The sequence below is a fragment of the Pteropus medius genome, unplaced genomic scaffold (assembly GCF_902729225.1).
Source record: "Pteropus medius unplaced genomic scaffold, Ma_sr-lr_union100, whole genome shotgun sequence".
Taxonomy (NCBI): Eukaryota; Metazoa; Chordata; class Mammalia; order Chiroptera; family Pteropodidae; genus Pteropus; species Pteropus medius.
Window position 1 is genome coordinate 1,314,514 of NW_024346771.1, and position 18,919 is coordinate 1,333,432.

General features: G+C 38.9%; 1 protein-coding gene across 3 annotated transcripts in view; it reads right to left on the reverse strand.

Annotated features, from left to right (window-relative positions):
- Nucleotides 1-18,919, reverse strand: part of SLC9A9 (solute carrier family 9 member A9) — a 505,685-nt gene that overhangs the window by 89,767 nt on the left and 396,999 nt on the right. For all 3 annotated transcript variants that reach the window (XM_039876498.1, XM_039876497.1, XM_039876499.1), the window contains one exon: nt 9,714-9,765. In XM_039876498.1, the coding sequence (XP_039732432.1) occupies nt 9,714-9,765 (52 nt within the window). The remainder of the gene's footprint in view (nt 1-9,713; nt 9,766-18,919) is intronic.

An 18,919-nucleotide genomic window follows, 5' to 3' on the forward strand; every position in this document is an offset into this window, starting at 1 on the left:
TAGGCAGCATGCTAGTCACATTATCCAGTCATTAACTTTTCCAGTCATTATTTTTCAGTTTTCACAACAATCCATTAAGGTAGGTTGTATTATACCTATTTTATAGGTGAGGACCTAGAAAAGTCCAGGGAAGGGAAGAGATGAGCCCAAAGTCACAGAGCTAGCAAGTGAAAGAGCTGGAATTTAAATGTAGGACTGCCTGACTATAAAGATGATGTTCTTTCTGCTAGCATTTCATTCAGCCTTTGAAGTTTGAGAGCACATACATTGTATAGTAGGCTACTTGGGCTGCCGTGTTCTTGAATGGAAAATGAACTGAAGAAATTGGACTTGCTGGTCTCTGAGGTCCTAATCATACGGAGATACTATATTTTTATTAATGAAAACAATAACAGTAACAGCTAACACTTCTTGAACAGACACTGTGCCAGACACTGCTTTAAGTGCTTGGCATATATTAACTCTTTTAATTTTTATAACAATTTGATAAAGTATATTTTATTAGTATTCCCATTTTACAGATGAGGAAACAGGAAGCTCAGGCATAGAGAGGTTTCCAAGCACATCTGTGGCCTCTTAGCAGCCAAGATTCCTCTCCTCTAGTGCATAGATGGGGAGCAAACTAGGGCAAAGAGGTGTCTGAACAAGGATCTGAATTCAGGATATTAGATTGCTAATGGAGGCTGAGATAGAGCAGCTTCATATGCCCCAAAACATAGTGAAAATGCATGGCTCCCCTCAGCTAGGTGAAGCGCTGAGAGCTTTAAAAGTGTCCCTATAGCAACTTAACTTCAGTGTTAGGAATTTCTCTAGATTTCTGGATACTGGCTTTAGGGGGTTCCCAAGGTCTTAGAAACTCTCCCTGTCTTTCTTTCCCTTTTTCCTCTCTTTGTTATTTTATTTATTTTATTCTTTTCTTTTATTTACTTTACTCTACTATTTTATTTTACTCTACTATTTTATTTTATTTTCCTGAGGGGAATATATCAGAACTTACGAGCACTCATGAAAGAGCTTATACTCTATTCATGGCAAAACTTCTGGGGGTAGTTTTTTGTTACTTGATGCGAGTAATATATATCAGGCAGAATTTTTGGAAAAATGTTAACAAATACAATGTTTTTTTTTCAAACTTTATTTTACTTGGGAGACTGGAGGTGCTATTCATTTTACTGCTTTGTAGAGAAATAAACTGGGTTCCAATTAGAATCAAACATGAGACATGTTTCCCTAGGTGAGGGAAATACCACTGACGACCCAGCATTGACTTTCCTGCTGATCCTAGATAAAATTTTGAGTTTATGTCTTAAATAGCTGTTGGCCCAGTTCTGGATCCATTCATTTATTTTTCTGAAGTTATTGATGACTTAATAACTTGGTTATGAAAGGCCATCAATAAATGAGTAGAAATAAATGAATTAGTCTACTGTGTGTTCTGCTTGTGCACTGGGGGTTGAAGATAAATATGCCAAGGGAAGGCCAAATTTTACAGTCACCCTGAAATAGAGAAGGTATCTGATGAGGCAGCACAGAGGGCAAGCCCATGGGAGGGCCCAGATGGGCAGAGGACAGTAGGTAGCATCAATTTACTTGGATTATTCTGAAACAGGGGTCAGCTCACATTCTAAGGACAATGAATGTGAGTTGTCAGAAATAGAATCTGGAACTTGGTGGTATTTTCTTTATCACTAGCAATGGTTTCTTCTCTTCTGAGGTCCTTTATCTCAGAGGGGAAGTGTTGGAACAAGCATAGGATCCAGAAGCTGAAGACCAAGATCTGAGTTCTGACTCTCTACCATTTACTGCTTAATAACAAAATACCCACTCCAAGCCTCATGTGTCTCAGCTGTAAGTGGAGACTGGAGACTCAAGAGCATTGAACCCCAACTTTAATTTGCCCTTGATACTTCTAGGAAGCAGCATGTTTGATATATGTGCAATTTCTAGTGCTTTTATTGTCTTCTTTTTCTGGGAAAATTTAAAAATAACTGGGGCATTTGATATCTTTCCTTTGCCTCCTTAAACAAGTGAATAGACCACAGGTTGGAAAGTGATAGAGCAAAGTAGGGAGTAAGTAGTTGTCTTTTAAGTAAACCCCTCACCCTTAGCTCCACCACAGAGAAGGAGCAACAGAAAAATTATGACTGTACTCTTTGTTTTAGGCTTATTTGGACCCTTGAGAGAAAACAAAAGACTCCAGCCTAAAATCTGTGAACACCAGACACTAAAGCAAGAGGGAATTGTTTGTTGTATTAACCTTAATGAAAAACAGCTAAGCAAATGTAAATACATTCCTCTATCAATTTGCTAAGTGAACTGGATGAACTCTGTTCTGGGATAATCATATGAGATCACTTCTAATTTCAGGAAGATTCAATGGATTATGAGAGAGAAAAAGTTTTCTTTCTATTTCTCAAGATTTTATATTCAATATTAATGTCAATGCAATTTCCATGGAATGATAACAAAGACAAGTAATTCTCATAACAAATCTGTCGAGCTCCTTATGGAACCCCAGACCACTTTTTCAAGTAGTACGTGTGACTGGGGTTTGATAGCAGTACTTTTGCCCTACTGTCTTCCCCAATTTAAAACTATTTATGTAATATTTTCAAGTTTGTTGTCCTGATTTTCTAATTATCAAGGAGAGGACCAGATTCTGTGCTCCTAAAGAGAAATATTTCTGGATTCTGAAGAGGGAGCATAATATAATCTAAGGTCAATAGTAATTTTTTTCAAATTTACACTTTAAAAGGTAAGTCATTAATTCTTAGCCTCCACATAGAAAGTATTTTACGCAAATATTCTCATCTTCCTAACACCATGATAAATTCGTGAATGTTCCCAAGAGGTTTAGTCAGAAAGTACATGCTTAGGGAGACAACTAGTCAAAGATGGGTAAAACTGTCGAGATGACATGTAAACATCATAGATATACAAACTCATGGTTTAACTAAAGAAAGAAACAAAGCGGGGGCTAGTTCAAATAACTTTGTATGAGAGATCTAAAGGGAAATATATATACACACACACACACACACACACACAATATTGTGGTGGTTTTAAAATGTATATCCACACATCCTTTGGTATTTTTCCTTTAAAAGATGGAGACAAATTTCCCTTCCTATTGTGTTTGGACTGTACTTAGTGACTCATCTTTAATCAATAGAATGAGACAGAAGGGATGGTGTGTCATATCTAAGACTCAGTCATACAAAGCCATTATGGTTTCCTCCTTATTGTTTCTCTCGGACCAATTGAGGGAAATCAGCTGTTATATTGTAAGGACACTCTAGCATCTCTGTGGACAGATCCATGTGGTCTCCCTGCCAACATGGAGTGGACCTTTCTGCCCCGGTCAAGCCTTCAGACAACTATAGCTCTGGCTGATATCCTGACTGCAACCTAACGAGAGATCTTGAGTCAATAAAACACTCTGTTAACTTGCTTTCAAATTTCTGACCCATAGAAACTGTGAGATAGTAAATATTTGTTGTTTTAAGCCAGTAAGTTTTGGGATAATCTGTTATACAGTAAGAGAGAGCTAATACAACAATATACTGAAATAATAAATTCTAGGTATGAAAAAGTATTGGAGTGGAGCTGAGAAGAGATAATAAAATAATGAGGCATCTTTGTAGTTTACAAAGTGTATTCACAAAGGTAACATATTTATGGTGTAACTGTACACAGAGAAGTTAAATAACTTGCCCAAGGACACATAGTGGAAAGACATAGAATGTAAACCCAGACGATTTGACTCCAGAACTTCCTCTTACCTAGTATGCATGCATACATGCATTCATTCGTTCATTTATACAACCTACCCATGTCAGGCACTAATCAAAGTGTGAGGAGGATGCAGCACTTACCAGTTCAGTCTTTATTCTCACAGAGCTTATACTCTAATGGGGAAAACGACTAATACAAAGGTAAACAACTATCTACTATACGTTCAGAGAATGATAACAATAAATCAGGTATGAAGATGGGAGAACAGCAGAGGGGAGGCTATTGGCTGGTCAAGGCAGGCTTCTTTGAAAAAGTGACACATGATCAGAGGCCTGTATGATATTCAGAAGTGAACTATGTGGGATCTGGGGGAAAAACGGTCCAGGCAGAGGGTACTGCAAGGATGAAGGCCCTGGAGTCGCAGAGTGATGTGCACCCCAGGTGCAACAGGAGGGCCAGTGTGATTGGAGCTGAGGGAGAAAGGTGAGAGCAGATGGAGATGAAGTGGGAGAGACAGAGAGGGGCCAGATCATTGGTCATGGTAGTGAACTTGATTTTAGGCCAGATCATTGGTCATGGTGGTGAACTTGATTTTATTCTACTCGTGATGAAGGTAAAAACTTGATTTGGAGCTTGGAAGTAATAAAAGGACCATTTAAAAACCTCGTTTTTATCCCATCTCCACTCTGCTGATTGTCACGAGGTTAATTTTCATATTTTCTAACAATTTTATTTTTTAATGCTATGCTTGCTTTTCTATGTGCTCTCTTAATGCTAGCTTCCAATTTTATTTTTGTTTCTAATAGTCCCTTCATTAAAATTCTGTTTTTGGTTGTCGTTTGTGCTTGTGTGTAACCTGGGTAGATCAGTTCTGGTCACTGCAGCTCAAGAAAGTCAGAGCAGTGTAGAGAAAGTTCCAGAGGAGGGCAACTTCAATAACTGAGCAGAGGGAGATTGAAAGGACTTGGATTTCTTCAGCAGAAAGACCAGCACTAAAAAGGGACACAACAAAGTGTCAGTAAAAATATGAAGGGTGTGAGCAAGATGAACAAAGACTTGTTTGCTAACTCCTAGAAAACGGTAATCTCGAATACCCTTAAAACTTGTAAGAGCTCATTTGGGAAAGAATAAAAGTATTTGTTCTGCACAATTGATACTTATTACTTATAGTCATCTAGAGTTGCAAAGGCTGGAAATAGGTTCAGGAGGAGAAGAGATTAATTAGCAAATGGCAAGGTCACTTTAATCATTAAACAAAATTTCATTTTGCCTTGTAAATATTTTCGAGTATTTCTAATAAACTTATAGACACCAGAATAAAGATTCCCATGTATACATCCTCCATATTTAACAACTATCAATATTTTTCCATACTTGCCTCTGTGCCGTTGGAGTTGGCCTCATACAATGTAAATTCCACAGTATACTCTCATAGATATTTCAGAAATCAAATACAAACTAGGCTCTAAAACTGATCTCACACAGATGAAGGTATTTTTTTTTGTTATTGTTATTGAAACTAATAATGTTTTGAGAAAAATGAAATGAATATGTAAGAGCAAATACCTTGAGTTTTCCCTTGGCTAACATCAAATTTATTTCAGTTACACTTACTTATGATTTATCCATGCAAAAGTATTCCTCCTCCCTAATACTTTTTATTGCTTAAAACTAAATTCTATATATTTACCTTACCTAAGATTCTACAATTGAATAATGATGAGGAAGAGAAAGTGAAGGAAGATGACACCTATAATTTAGTGAGCACTTTTTAAACATTAAGTTCAATATATAAAATCTCATTTAATCTTTACCTTGACCAATCAAAATACCTATTATAATCCCTATTTTGTAAATGATTAAATTTCAGTTTAAAGAATTAAAGCAACTTTTCCAAGATGACAACAATAAAAAACTCCAGCCACTTCAGCAACATCCCAACTCCAATCTCTAGTTCCTCAACTCAGCGAGACTGCTATTCTCTGCTTGCACTGTTCTCTGCTTGAACTCTGTCTGTTGAACAGCAATTGGAAAAGGGCCTCCAGGCAGAAGATCAAGGAGAATGTAGGCTCATCTCATTCGTTTTCCTTCTCTCCAGGCTTGTAGTCCTTTGCTGTTATCCAACACTTGAATTCCATCATATATTTACGATACCAATTTTTCTACCATGGACAACCATTATGTATTTTAAAAGTAGTTTTGTAGGGGGAAGCAATGTTTTGTTTTGTTTTCAGACAAATACATAATACTATATACAGTTGAACAATAGTGCTTATACTGGGTAGGTCCACTTGTATGCAGATTTTTTCCCAGTAAATACTTCAAACCTATTTTATCTTCCTTATGATTTTTTTAAATGACATTTTCTTTTCTCTAGCTTATTTTATTGCAAGAATACAGTATATAATACATATAACACAAAGTATGTGTTAATTGACTCATATTATGGGTTAAGGTTTCAGATCAATAGTAGGCTATTAGTACAATTGATCTTCAAACAACTTGGAGGGGTTAGGGGTGCTGAACCCTTGTGCACTCGAAAATCTGCATATAACTTTTGACTCCACCAAAACTTAACTACTAATTTTAACTGCCTATAAATTGGTCCATTATTTTATGTCTTTGTATGCAGCCCACAATCTGTAATATGGTATACTGGACCGAGGATATTTTTGATATACTTTTAAGGGGGAAATATGTAATTGTATACAGAGTTACATTTGAAATATGGGGATAGTAATAGTACCCACTCATAAGGTTATCTTAGAAAGTAAGTGAGTTAACATAAATAAAGTTCTTAGAACAGCATTAACAATAGGAGTTAGTACTCATGTATTAGGATGATCATGAAATAATGGCAAAAAAGGAAAAAGAATAGTGGCAGCCCTTTTTGGGTAGCATGAATTTCCTGTTGAAAGATTAAAGGCAGGTGTGGTGCTCCAGCAAGTTACCATCTCTCCAGTGCTGTGCTTCCAAGGACACAGACTCAATTACAAGGAAAACTTCCCATGAGAGATGGGGGCGGGTGTCTGAGGGGTGTGTGTGTGTGTGTGTGTGTGTGTGTGTGTGTGTGCATGTTTAAGAGACATAAAATTCAGAACTGAAATATCTTCTATTTCTCAAAGTAGCGTGCTTACATAGAGTATGTATTTAAAATTTAAAAGGTGCAGGTGGAATACGCTTTCTAAAGCTTCTGGGTCTGTTACAAGTAAGATGTAATACTATTCACATTCTAAAAGTGTTACAAGGCAGAAAGGAAAATTGTGACATTGGTAGTTAGTCACAGCTGTGAGTTCATATTTCCCAAAGGTTATTTTACTTTCCATAAACAGAGAAAGAAGAAATTCCTTTAAAATATGGTTATTATTGATTTTGAGAGAGTATGGTCAATAATTGCCATACCAACTATGAAATTTTTAGCTTTTGATAAGTGAAAATAGAGACCTTTTTTTAAGAGGTGACCAGTACAAAGATTATTCTATTTGTTCATGCAACAGTTTAATAAATGCAAACCAAGGGGAAGCACGTAATCCTCCTAAGAATTAAGGTTTATGCTCTGTAGTCAGAGAAAGCAACAGATGCTGATAATAAGCAATGAGCTGTCAGACAAAATGAGGGCAGAGAGGTTCATGGTTTGGAAAATACTAAAACAAACAAGCAAATAAAAAACTGTCCAGGTTGGGTGGCATCTGCATGGATACTGTGTTTGTTACTTCTAGCCTGAGCCCACTGTTTCCTGTACTTGACACAGAAGATAAAAATTACTCCAAGGTGTGGAAAAACCTCTTTTTTGAAATGTAGCTACCTTGGTAGTCAAACGTTATCATGAATAAGTACATTTCCAGGATGCTTCTTAAAAATAAAATTTTTTTTAAGCGACAGTAGTTCAGTAGAAAATATACAAATTATAAGATTAGGTAGTTAACCTTTAGATAGCTCTTCATGTGTCTTCTATAGCAAGTCCCAAATGAGAATTTCTTTTAAACATACTGGGCCTGTTAAGTTTTGTATCGTTTGAGGAGAGAGTATAATTTTCCCCTCTAATGATAATAATTTAGAATATTATTGATTATTATTTTTTCCCCTACTTTGGCTACTAGAAAGCTTACTCATGATTCAACTAAGCAGAGTATATTGAACCTGATGATCTACTTATTCATGATTTTTTTTTCTCCTTGGTTTTGACTTTCTGCTCCTATTAACTTTTTTTACTGAATTATAAAATTCTTTAAAAATATTTTACCATTATTTTATTATATGTGGTGGTGCAAGCTGCCTTGAATCCTTCATAAGAGAAGATAGGTTTACCTAAATTAATTGTTAGGTAGTTTTCATAGATACAGTTTTACTGGAGTGTCATAACAACCTAGAAAAGTATAAATTATCATTCACATTCTACAGACAGGGAAACTGAGATTCAAAGATATAATAAACATGACTAAGATCCAAATACCACAAGTTTTCATTGTATTATGTTGCACTATCTCACTTCATTAACAACAACATTTCTACTGGTTTAAGTATCTTCAGGTGAGAGTTATTATTGAATTAACAGTGGTATGAATGAGCTAAAATAAAATATATTTAAACTGTAAAAGGAGGGAATTAGGCTAGTAAATAAGCTTATCAATAATTATATGTGATTGTAAAATATTAGGCAGAGGAAGGTAAAGAATTTTTTTGTGTGTGAATTTTCTTAATCTATTTTTTTCTTTTACAGAAAAAGATATAAGAGAAGGATAAATTTTAGGTTAAAGTTTTACTTGAAAGTAGAAGAATGAATTAGTTGACCTATATGAAATGAAAATGCTTTGTAAAAATCAGCTCCCACCAGCTAACTACTCATTACAGTCCACTGGTGTAGGGAGATGAGCCTTTGATCTCCTTTCTAAGGTCACCAAGCTTGCCCTAATCCCTGTGGCTCCTCAGTCCTGCAGTTAGATGTGCTTCCTGGGCAAAGAAGCCTGTGAAAACAGCACCAGTCCGGCTTTGGAACACATGTGACAAAAACATTCAAATAACATGTGAGCCAGGACCATTACTAACTTAATTTTTCAGCCCTTTTTGTAGATCACAAGATCCTTCTTTCTTTATGTCCATGTGAACCTGGAAAGCAGCAGCACTAACCAGTTGTGCCTCATTAGCGGTATTATAGAGAAAAAACCATGAAATAAAAGAGCAATGAATCCTCTCCAAATTCAGATATGATCGCAACACAATTATTTAAGCAACATTACTTATTTACTGTTATTCTATCATGTGTGTCTACTTACAATTTCAGCAAAAGGTGCAACATTTCCATGCAATTGTTTCTTTTAAGTACTGAGTTAAAAATGACTAATGCAAAATTGCCAATGACATATTCTACTTTGATGTTCAGTTCAAGTCCAGAGTTTAGAGAATACACTTCTTTTACTTGAGAGGACAGCACATTGTTTCGAACAATTTTCTCTAAGGATTTTTAGGTCTCTGAAAATAATATTTGTTCAGCTAAATCAGGATGGTTCACCTAGAGTTCTGCTTTGTTTTTGCAAATTTTCAATATTTCTGTACACCTAGACCTGATAATTGAGAAGTCATGCAGGAGAAACAGGTCCATTTGTTGGGTGCCCAATATGTATCAGATGCGTATTGAGCGCACACTGAGATTACCTAGCTAGCAAGTTGCTATGCAGGGATCTGTACTCGGCTGACTGATTCCAAACGCTGTGTTCTTGCTCCAACATTGCAGTTCCCAGGCTTCCTGCTGCCACAGAGACCGTACAAGTGTGTGCTAGTTCTAAGCACTCCAAAGGTTATGCAGACGTTACTGACACCCTGAATTTCTGTGAATTTTATAGCCATCTAATCAGTTTTGTCTACAGAGGCAGCCCGCTTTGGAATGAGTCTCTTGGCCACATGTTGGACAAACATAGAACATTCCATGGAACAGAACATCTTATATCTCTACACCCTATGCATTGGCTTCTTTGACTTGCCTGGTGTGAAGAGGGCTCCTTCTTCAAGTCTTCATCCAAGTCCACACCAACTCTGTTAAAGAAAACAGAAAATTGGTAACAGCCTTTCTGCAGATGAGTCTTGTGTGTCAGGTCACCTGAAGAGAATCAGAGGAAAGGTCTGGCAGAAAACCATCTTACCTTTCTCAAAATCAAAAGAACTTCACATAGATTTATGGCCAAAAGAGAACAATAAAGATGGGCCTCCGCATAACTGGCAAGATGGAGTGCCAACAACGTTGTTTGCTGCTGCCTTTCCCAGCAAGAACTAGAGCCTGAGAATCGGAATAGGAGCCCTCAGGAAAAGACTTTGCAGCCCCAAAAACCGGGATCCTGGAGGGAAGGCTGCCCGCTATCCCAACAGGATTCATTGACCACACTGTTCTGGGAATGTGGGGCCCCAGGCTGAAGCAGGTTCCCCAAGACAGAAAAAAACTGATCCTTTGTCCAGAAACTCACTGAGGCTGCCAGTAGGAAGAATCCAGGTTTGTGGTGCATTAGGCTTACACAATTTTGTGGGGGGATGGTCTCTTTATAAAAATTAATATAAAAATACAAATACAAAATTAGGTATGAAAGTCATTTTAGAAAATAAATTACAAAAAATTACACACTTTTAAAATCTGGCATACATGTAATGGATATCTCAATGCTTAGGAAATACACATAATATTCTAATTAATCAATTGCCTCACACACCTGTCAAGTAACTTTTTCATCTTTATGTTTTGCCTACATACTTTGATACTCTCTTTATATGATAATGATTTTGTATTAGAGAGAATAGGAAGATAAGGTAGTCTTCCTTCTAACAAGATTGATCAAAATTATTGATAGTTGGGAGGCATTATATCACGTCTCCTTATACACAGACATGCTTGTGTGCAGTGCTGCTACAGGTAAATATCTTGCAAACACAAGACATCTGATCAATTTTATTTCACACAATTCTCAGAAACAATTATATGTGTATATGCTGCATCACTGAATTAATTATTCCTGAATTTCTGTTTTGATGGAGCATCATGAGAACGAAATCCTTCACTTTGAATTTTACGTATCCCATGATTGGAAGAATTTTCCACAGACCCGCTTCTGGTTCAGTGCATTCCAAACCTTATTTTTCCTCTACTACCTGTAAACTTCTGATGCCAGGTGCCATGGAACATGATCATCTTTGATTCAGCCTGTGACACTATTCCTGTAAGCTGTTCCTGCATCAGCATGGTGGCAGTGACTTGCCAATGCACAGAAGTGACTGTGGGTCACACAATTATATTCCACTAAAGGTAAACTAAAGCAGCAGTCCCCAATATTTTTGGCACCAGGGACCGGTGCTCCTGTGAGAATCTAATGCCTGATGATCTGAGGTGGAGCTGAGGCAGTGATGCCAGCGCTGGGGAGCAGCTGCAAACACAGATGAAGCTTTGCTTGCTTGCCCGCCGCTTACCTCCTGCTGTGCGGTCTGGTTCCTAACAAGCCACAGACCAATATCAGTCTGTGGCCCTGAGTTTGGGAACCCCTGAACTAAATGCGTTCCCAATTCAGCTTCCCCTTAGTTGGATTCCCGCAAATGCCCACAACCACTCCAGGGCCATCTGAAGAGAGAAGTATCTTGGAAGGGAAGCAGTAGTGGACGGAAACAGTGCTTGACCCCAACTCTGGTTAAAATATATATTTTTTGCAAGTCTTACAAAAACAAAGGACCATGAGAACACAATGTCAGCACTCTTCCCAGGGTCTTGGAAGGGCCAGAGCAAAAAAAGGGCCCTGAAGCTTAAATTTCCTCTCTTTTAGAGTGGGGTTTGCCTGTGGTGGGGTTTGGGGCAGGTGGGAAGGGTTGCAGGGGTGAGCAGCTCAGGACCTCTGAAGTCTGCTGAAGCCGCCCCAGAGCCTTTCCTGTAAACGCCAAGATTTCTAGAGCTTTATGGCCTTTCCTTCAACTCTTGCTTCTGTAAACACTTTAGTCTTCTTGCAGTTCTGTTCTCTAGATGGGGGAAGGGAAGACAGGCTCGGAAGCTGCCAGTCAGGCAGCTGTGTTCACATGTGACAGGAAAAACAGCAACAGCGGAGAGGTGGCCTGTTCAAAATACCTCTGATTCTTCAAAAATTAGTGTCCTCTGGACATGAACAGCCCCTTCTCTCTAACCTGGAGGGTAAAATGAGTAGCTCTTCATTGTATTCTGAACTTTGGTCTTCGGGTAACTGCACAGGGCTTCTGGAGGGGACTAACCTTTGACTCTCTTAGAGAAGACAAAACTATTTGATATGTTTCATTGAAGCAAGAGTGAGAGAAGGAAGGGAAAAGGGATGAGGGAGGAGAAAAAAGGAGGGCAGACAAAAAAAAGAGGGGAAGGAGCTGTGCAAGGTGCGGGCGGAATAGGAGGGGTAGTAGTGAAGAGAGAAGACTGGAGGAGGACAGAAGGAGGAAAGGGAGGAGGAGGAGGGTAGAAGGATAGAGATGGTAGAAAAGCGGAAAGGGTAGAGGAGAGAGAGAGGAGGGGGTGGTAAGGTCCAGCCTCCTAAGATGGGTACAAGCAGTGATCTCGGGGTGTGGGTGGTCTGAGCCATACCCCTATGAACAGTGGAAACAAAGCTGGAGGCCCCCTGGGCCTCCTGCCCTTCTCTCAAGGGGCTAGTCCACCTTCACACCTCTGGTGGCTCTTAGCTCTCTGGCTGATGCTGGGAGCCCCTCTAAAAACCTTTATTACAGGGGAAGCCTAACCCCCAACCCCACCACCAAGACTACCAGGCATCAATGTAGGCTGTAAACTAATAAGGGCCTTGAAGTTCCCACTGCTGCATCTGTTTAGGGCCTTTTTCTAGTTCTCTGTCTAGAAAACTGGAGAGAATAGAAATCAAATTTCATAAGATACTCAATAATTAAAGTTTGAGGCAGTATGCACTGAGATTTTCACCTAAAATGTATGCTTTCCTTCTCAGCAGCAATCAAAGCAGACATTTCCAGTATCAATTATTCTGGTGGCCACATTTAGCTGAGGAACGAAGGCAGGGGATGAAGTTCTTCAGTTTTATGTAGAACTTAGTGAAAAGCACCTTAGAGGCCTGAGCAACAAGGGAGCAAGGACAGGCCTCCTCCTCTCATTTCATGGAAGGTCGGGTCTGCTCCTGGGGCCAGGCCCGCAGCCCTTATTGGCCTAGAGTCTACTAAATATCTCAAGAGTAAACATCTCAAGTGGCTCGAGGGAAGAGAAACTCTGAAAGTTATTTTCCTCCTGGGGAAGCCGGGTGAATGACACAAATGTGGTCTGTGCCCTTATAAGGCACAGAGTTTTGTAGGTTTAATTAGAAAAATCTTTAAAAATTTATTGTAATTTAAGTGCTATAAAGGAAAGGCATATAATAATGCATTCTTTCACTTGCAATTTTAGCTCCTTTTGATAGAAACTGTGCTAAATATATACCCTTGCTCCCTGTTTCCTTAAACAGAGTGTGATGAGGGATCCTCAGAACTTCGCTTGAGGTCTCAGTATCCCCACTGGCACCATAAGGCTAATAATTATACCACTTGCTATGGTATCATTTCTGAGAGATATATGAACCTCCTCATGCCACATTAAATGGTCCCTGGCTACAATTCTTTTTCTTTTTAAAATTCTTTTATCTGCCTGTTAGATTGCCTTGATTCCCTATCTGTGATAATATGTTAACTTATCGTTCCCATGTTCCCTTCACCCCTTTTAATGTAGTAGGGGACTGAGGACCTGATAGCCAAATTCAATACATTTTTCCTTTTCAAATTTATAGTACACACACAAACACATATAACAAAATGATAAAATTCAAACATTATAGAATGGCTTACAATAAAACACCTTTGTTCTCTGCCTCACCCTTGCACACCCCCAGAGTAACTCTCTGTTGCTTCTGAGAGCAATATTCTGCCTTTTTTCCAAGATGATATATAAACTGATATCAACATGCTTGACACATTCACACAACACCTCCAGGGTTAAGCCAAACGTGCCAGTCGCATCTGTATCTCTTATTTTCCTGTTTAAGAAAGCAAGTCAGAATGTGAAAATGACATTCTTTTGAGGTTAATACAGGAAAGAGGCATGAGAACTACACAAATTGACTAAATATTAAACCAGATTGTAGCCAGAGCCTGCTACGTGCTGCTGGACATGGGAAACCTGGCTGATTAGCATAAGGCCAGACTATAGGGAACCTACAGGAAGATTCCTGCTGAAAGGACTAACAACTACTTCCCCGTGCCTTTGAAGCTGCATACCTACACCCGGAAAGGAAAACGAATATAAAACTGAATTCTTCGAATACTCTGGGGTTCTCTCATTCTCTATCTTTGAAAGGAGACCATGTTTCTGTCTGTGGAGAGTATTCCTTCTCTAATAAACCTTCTTTTTGTCTCTAAGTCTGATGAGCACTTGAATTTTTTCCTGGGCACAGTCTAGGATGCTCCCCTTTCGGTGTAGGAATTGAGTCCCCACTCTGGGGAGATTTGACCTGTCCTGCACCAGAGTTAACTTGAATCTACTCACTTTTATGCATAAAAGTTTATTTGCACATTAGAAAGAGGACATGATGTCACTCCTGCTTGTGGTGCCATTTGGCAAGTGCAGACAGTAGCTCTCCAGATGAGATCAGAGATATTTTGGATAAAGTCCATCTTCCTTAGGTGATATCCAAGGCTCTTTAGCACCTTTCCAGCAGAGTTAAGCTTCTCTTTCTGCTTGTCTGATCTGGATGCAGTGCCCCAAGGCTAGTAAGTGGACCTGTCCTGTTTCTGAGCCTCAGTACCCAAAATGGTCCCTGAGTTCTGGCTCGGCTGGGATCCACTGCTTCCTCCATCGACTGAACATCCTTCCTCCAAACTCCAGTTGGTGGTTTTGAGATGGACGTCACTTGTAAAATTCTTAATCTTTTAGCAGGAAATGAAATGGGACATCTCTTGCAGAGTTAATCTTTTTAGTAAACCTAGTTTTCTTTCCTCCTTTCTTTGGGAAAAAGGCCCTCTCTCTCAAATCCTGATAATTGCCCCAAACCGGTAACTCAGATCCTCTGGCTATTGATAAGGGTCATTGGCACATTGTTAGCAGAAATGATGTTAAGTCAGACAGAGCTCTTAGAGTCCAGATAGGGGAGGGAACTGTAGGCCAAAGGTCTTTTTTACTCTTTAAGAAATATATTAACCAAGCCTGTTTCCCTTTACTCACTCAATAGGCAAATCAATAATAGAAATTAATAGATATATGATTTAAATAATAAGTTTGTATCTTTTCCTTGTCTAAGGACTGAGGTGGCGCTTCAGCAGGAAACCCAAGATCTCACCCTGACTGAGGCAGAAAGGGAAAGAGCTCCATAAAACCCCTGTAGGCAGGGACTAGGGCCATTCTCAGCAGGAAGCAGATACGAAAGAAGAGAACTCCCTTCCCCCAACATCCATACTAATAAAAAGGGGATTCATGGCTCTAGAAAAGAGCTAGGCAGGAAAGGGAGAGGGAGAGGGAAAGGGAGAGTTAGGGAGTTTTGGGTCTGCCTGCAAAGACGCTGAGGTCATCCTATTCAAGGGGTCTGCCCTAATCTGCCCACAATTAAGCAAGCTAAAAGGCATTTTTTAACCCACATGAAGAAACCGGTAGGCAGAGAATTAGGTACCAGTTTGGGCCAGTCACTTGCACCTGTGCAAGGAGAACCCCCAACGACCTTCAACTCACCTGCGTCTCATTATACCATCATTACAATATGATGCATATGTCCAGAAGTTCATTAATATCATTATAACAGACTGAATTCTGGGAACAAACATGCGCAGAAACCAAAATGATGAATCACTGAGTCCTGTCAATCTTAACTGTCAATCAAGGAAGCCCACTCTAAGTAACTACCCACAGCAAAAAGGGATACAAACCTTGAAGGCTTTGTTACCAGGCCTTTTGAGACACACTTCTCTTGCTCAGGCCCGCTTCCATGTCTGGAAGTGTACTTCTCTTCTAATAAAACTTTTCTTTTCTACTGTATTTCGATGTCTTACTCAATTCTTTGTTTGAGACATCAAGAACCTAGACAACGCGCCAGGAGAGGATCCTCACTCTCTGGTAACAATTTGGGCCATGCTGATCACCACTGGGCATCTGTGATATTCTGCCTCCTTTCCTGAACTTTCCACAACTGCCCCGCCTCTTATGATCATCACTGCAGACCATCCATCTTACTGCCATACCTTGGTTAAGTTCCTCTATCACTTAAATTTTCACTGACTTGGACTACCACCAGCTCCCAGACCAAACCTCTTCTGTGGCACCTGTGATCGCCCCCTGCTCTGGTTATGGTAACCCTGGTCCACCCTGTGTTCACTTGCCCAGCTGTGTAGGGCAACCTAGTGTTCTGCGTGACATGCTAGCCCTAGCTGGAATCCCAAGACTTAGGACTACCCTGCAGTTATTGAGAGGTTAACGAAATCCAGTTAATAATTTTTCACTGGTGTGTGACCTGTATCACTCTTTGTGCTTCGGTTTCCTTGTTAGTATAATGGGGATAACAACATAACTTGTTTCCTAAGGCTGTGGTGAGTGTTAAGTGGGAAATACTTATTAAGTGGTTAGCTTAAGACCTGGTTCCTAGTAAGATCTCTAGAAATGTTAGCAGTTATATTGTTGGTTATTCTTTTTATTCATATCGGTACTTTTTTTTTAAATTAGTGAAGTCAGAGCTGAGTCTTGGCAGGTTTATTGTTCAGTAATTTCAGAGATAAACCCTTCTAGTGCCCAGTTCTACATTGTGAAACCCTTGAATATATAGTAACAGCTACAGTTAAGCCATAGGGAATGGTCAGTACACAGCAGGGATTTCCAGTTTCATGGTAAAACATCATTTCTATTTAAGGAGGCAAAGATTCCCAGATTGAAATTTATGTATAATTTACTGGTGATCTAGTGGGATGAGCGGGGAACAAAGAAAGAAAGGAAGATGCCTGAAGAGCAAGGGGAAGAGAGGGAAAGGGTAGAACTGAGAAGAAAAACAGCAAAGAGAAGGAAGGTGAAAAGGAAACAGCACATTATTATAAAGAATAGGTGCAGATGGTGAATAAATAAATAGCATGCTGCCTTAGAACATAGAAGCCAGGGGTGCATGGACGAACAATGCAAAACCCAAGAAAATTTCTCAAAATACAGAGAAATAAAGAATCAGAAAAGGATTAAAAAGTGACTAAAAAGGCTGGTTAAAATTTTATGTTTTGCATTCTTGATATATCTTTTAATTTTAAGCAAGTCCAGTGCTGCCTCTGTGGCATTCAAACGGAAATGGAAGTGAACCTAGCATGTATTCCCAGCTGTGCCCTCTAACATCTCACTCCAGATTCCTCATCTTCCACAGGCCTCCAACTCCATTTTCAGAGCAAAACACATCTCTGTGCCCCTTAGTGCACTACTCTTCCAATCGAGCCTCCATTCTTTCGTGAGTTTTATTAGACATATTAAAACCTCGGGATGCTCCCATATCCAACTATGGCCAAAGTTGGCTTTTTATTAGAGGGGAAGCAAAATAAGTAACTAACAAAAGGCTCACTTTTCCCAATAAAGCCAACAAAATCCATTCTGATCCTTATCATTTAACACCTCCTGAAAGGCAGTGAAATATTGTTAGTCTCATTGTGTGAATTCCAATAGTCTTAGGTACAGTTTTGGTTCTTTTGAGCCCCCTGCTGACAGGGGCTGGGTAGTGGGAGAGGAGAAACCATTTCCTCTAAGAACTGTATTTAATGGCTAACTGTAAAAAATGACGTTTTCAGTAAGGAAAGAGTGACTGGATATTGAATACATAAATACAGCAGGACAATGGAGGAGTCTGAAAAACATGCATGGAGGTTTGAGGACCATTGTGTAGCCTTAAGAACATTACATAATGTATTTCATTCCACCCCTTATTATTTGAATATATATTAGTGTAGCTGTGTGTGACTAAAATTAATCTAGTACAATCAATCGTGCAAATATTTTAGATTTGTTTTTGAGAAATAAGAGAAAAATGTACTAAAGTAAGTGGAAAAACTCATCTCAGTTCATACTGTTATTTAAGCGTGGCATAGTAGTTAAGAGCTGGGACTGTGGAGCCAGACTGCCTGGGATCCAATCTCACTTCTATCATTTACTACATTTGTAACTTTGGGACAAATTACTTAATCTCTCTAAATCTCAGCTTTTTCAACTATGAATGAGAATAAGCATATATCTACATTATGGGTTATTATAAAGATGAAATGAGTTAATATGTATAAATATTACACTAAATTTATATGTATTATATGTATATATACTTATATGTACTATATGTATATGTAAAATATTGGCTGCCACTTAGGATGCACTCCTGAAATATTAGCTGATATTCTTGTTATTATTTTTAGAGAGACATCGATATACTCTAAATTTAATGGCAAATACAATATAGGTTAAAGCCAAGAGTAGATTTTCTATAAATGATCCACACTATGATATAAAGGTCAATAGCTGGATTCCTGCCATCAACAACACAAGATCAAATGAAGAAGACAGACACTGGAAACAAAGAACTATAGTGCAGTGAGATAAGCATTGTACACAGAATTATCCGAACACACCAACAAAGAGCCAAATCAAGATGGATTGTGGAGGGGACTGGTATATTTCACAGAGGAGCTGAGCATTGAAAAGTGAGTGTACTGTAAGCACCTAACATTAAGTTTTGATTGCCAAAGCATCCATTACAAAAGACACTCATCTTAAACAAACATTATCAGCTGTACTACACAGCTATTAGCAAAACAACCAGATAAGGAATTAGGTAGGCCACCTCCACTCATAAAAAATTCTCTTCAGAAAATCCTGGGTAACTTAGATAACTGACTGCTTGAGTCACCCCACTTCTCCGTTCCCTTGCCTTATCTTTAAATTAGCAATAAAGAGTGAACCTATGAAAACCAAGACACCTCACTCTTGGACCCTAATAAAGGCAGAGCCCCAGGTCTTTGTTTTCTCTTTCTCTTTCTCTCTCCCATTCTTTCTCTTTTTGGTGGTCACGTTCTTTCTCTCTCCCTTGGGGACCTGTTTTTTCACATTTATGTTTGGTCTGTGGTATGCTGAGCATCCTCCAGAAACTGTGAGTAAAAAATCTTGTTCCTCAAAGTTCTCTGATGGTTATTGCTGGAGTGCCTCCTGTAATTATAA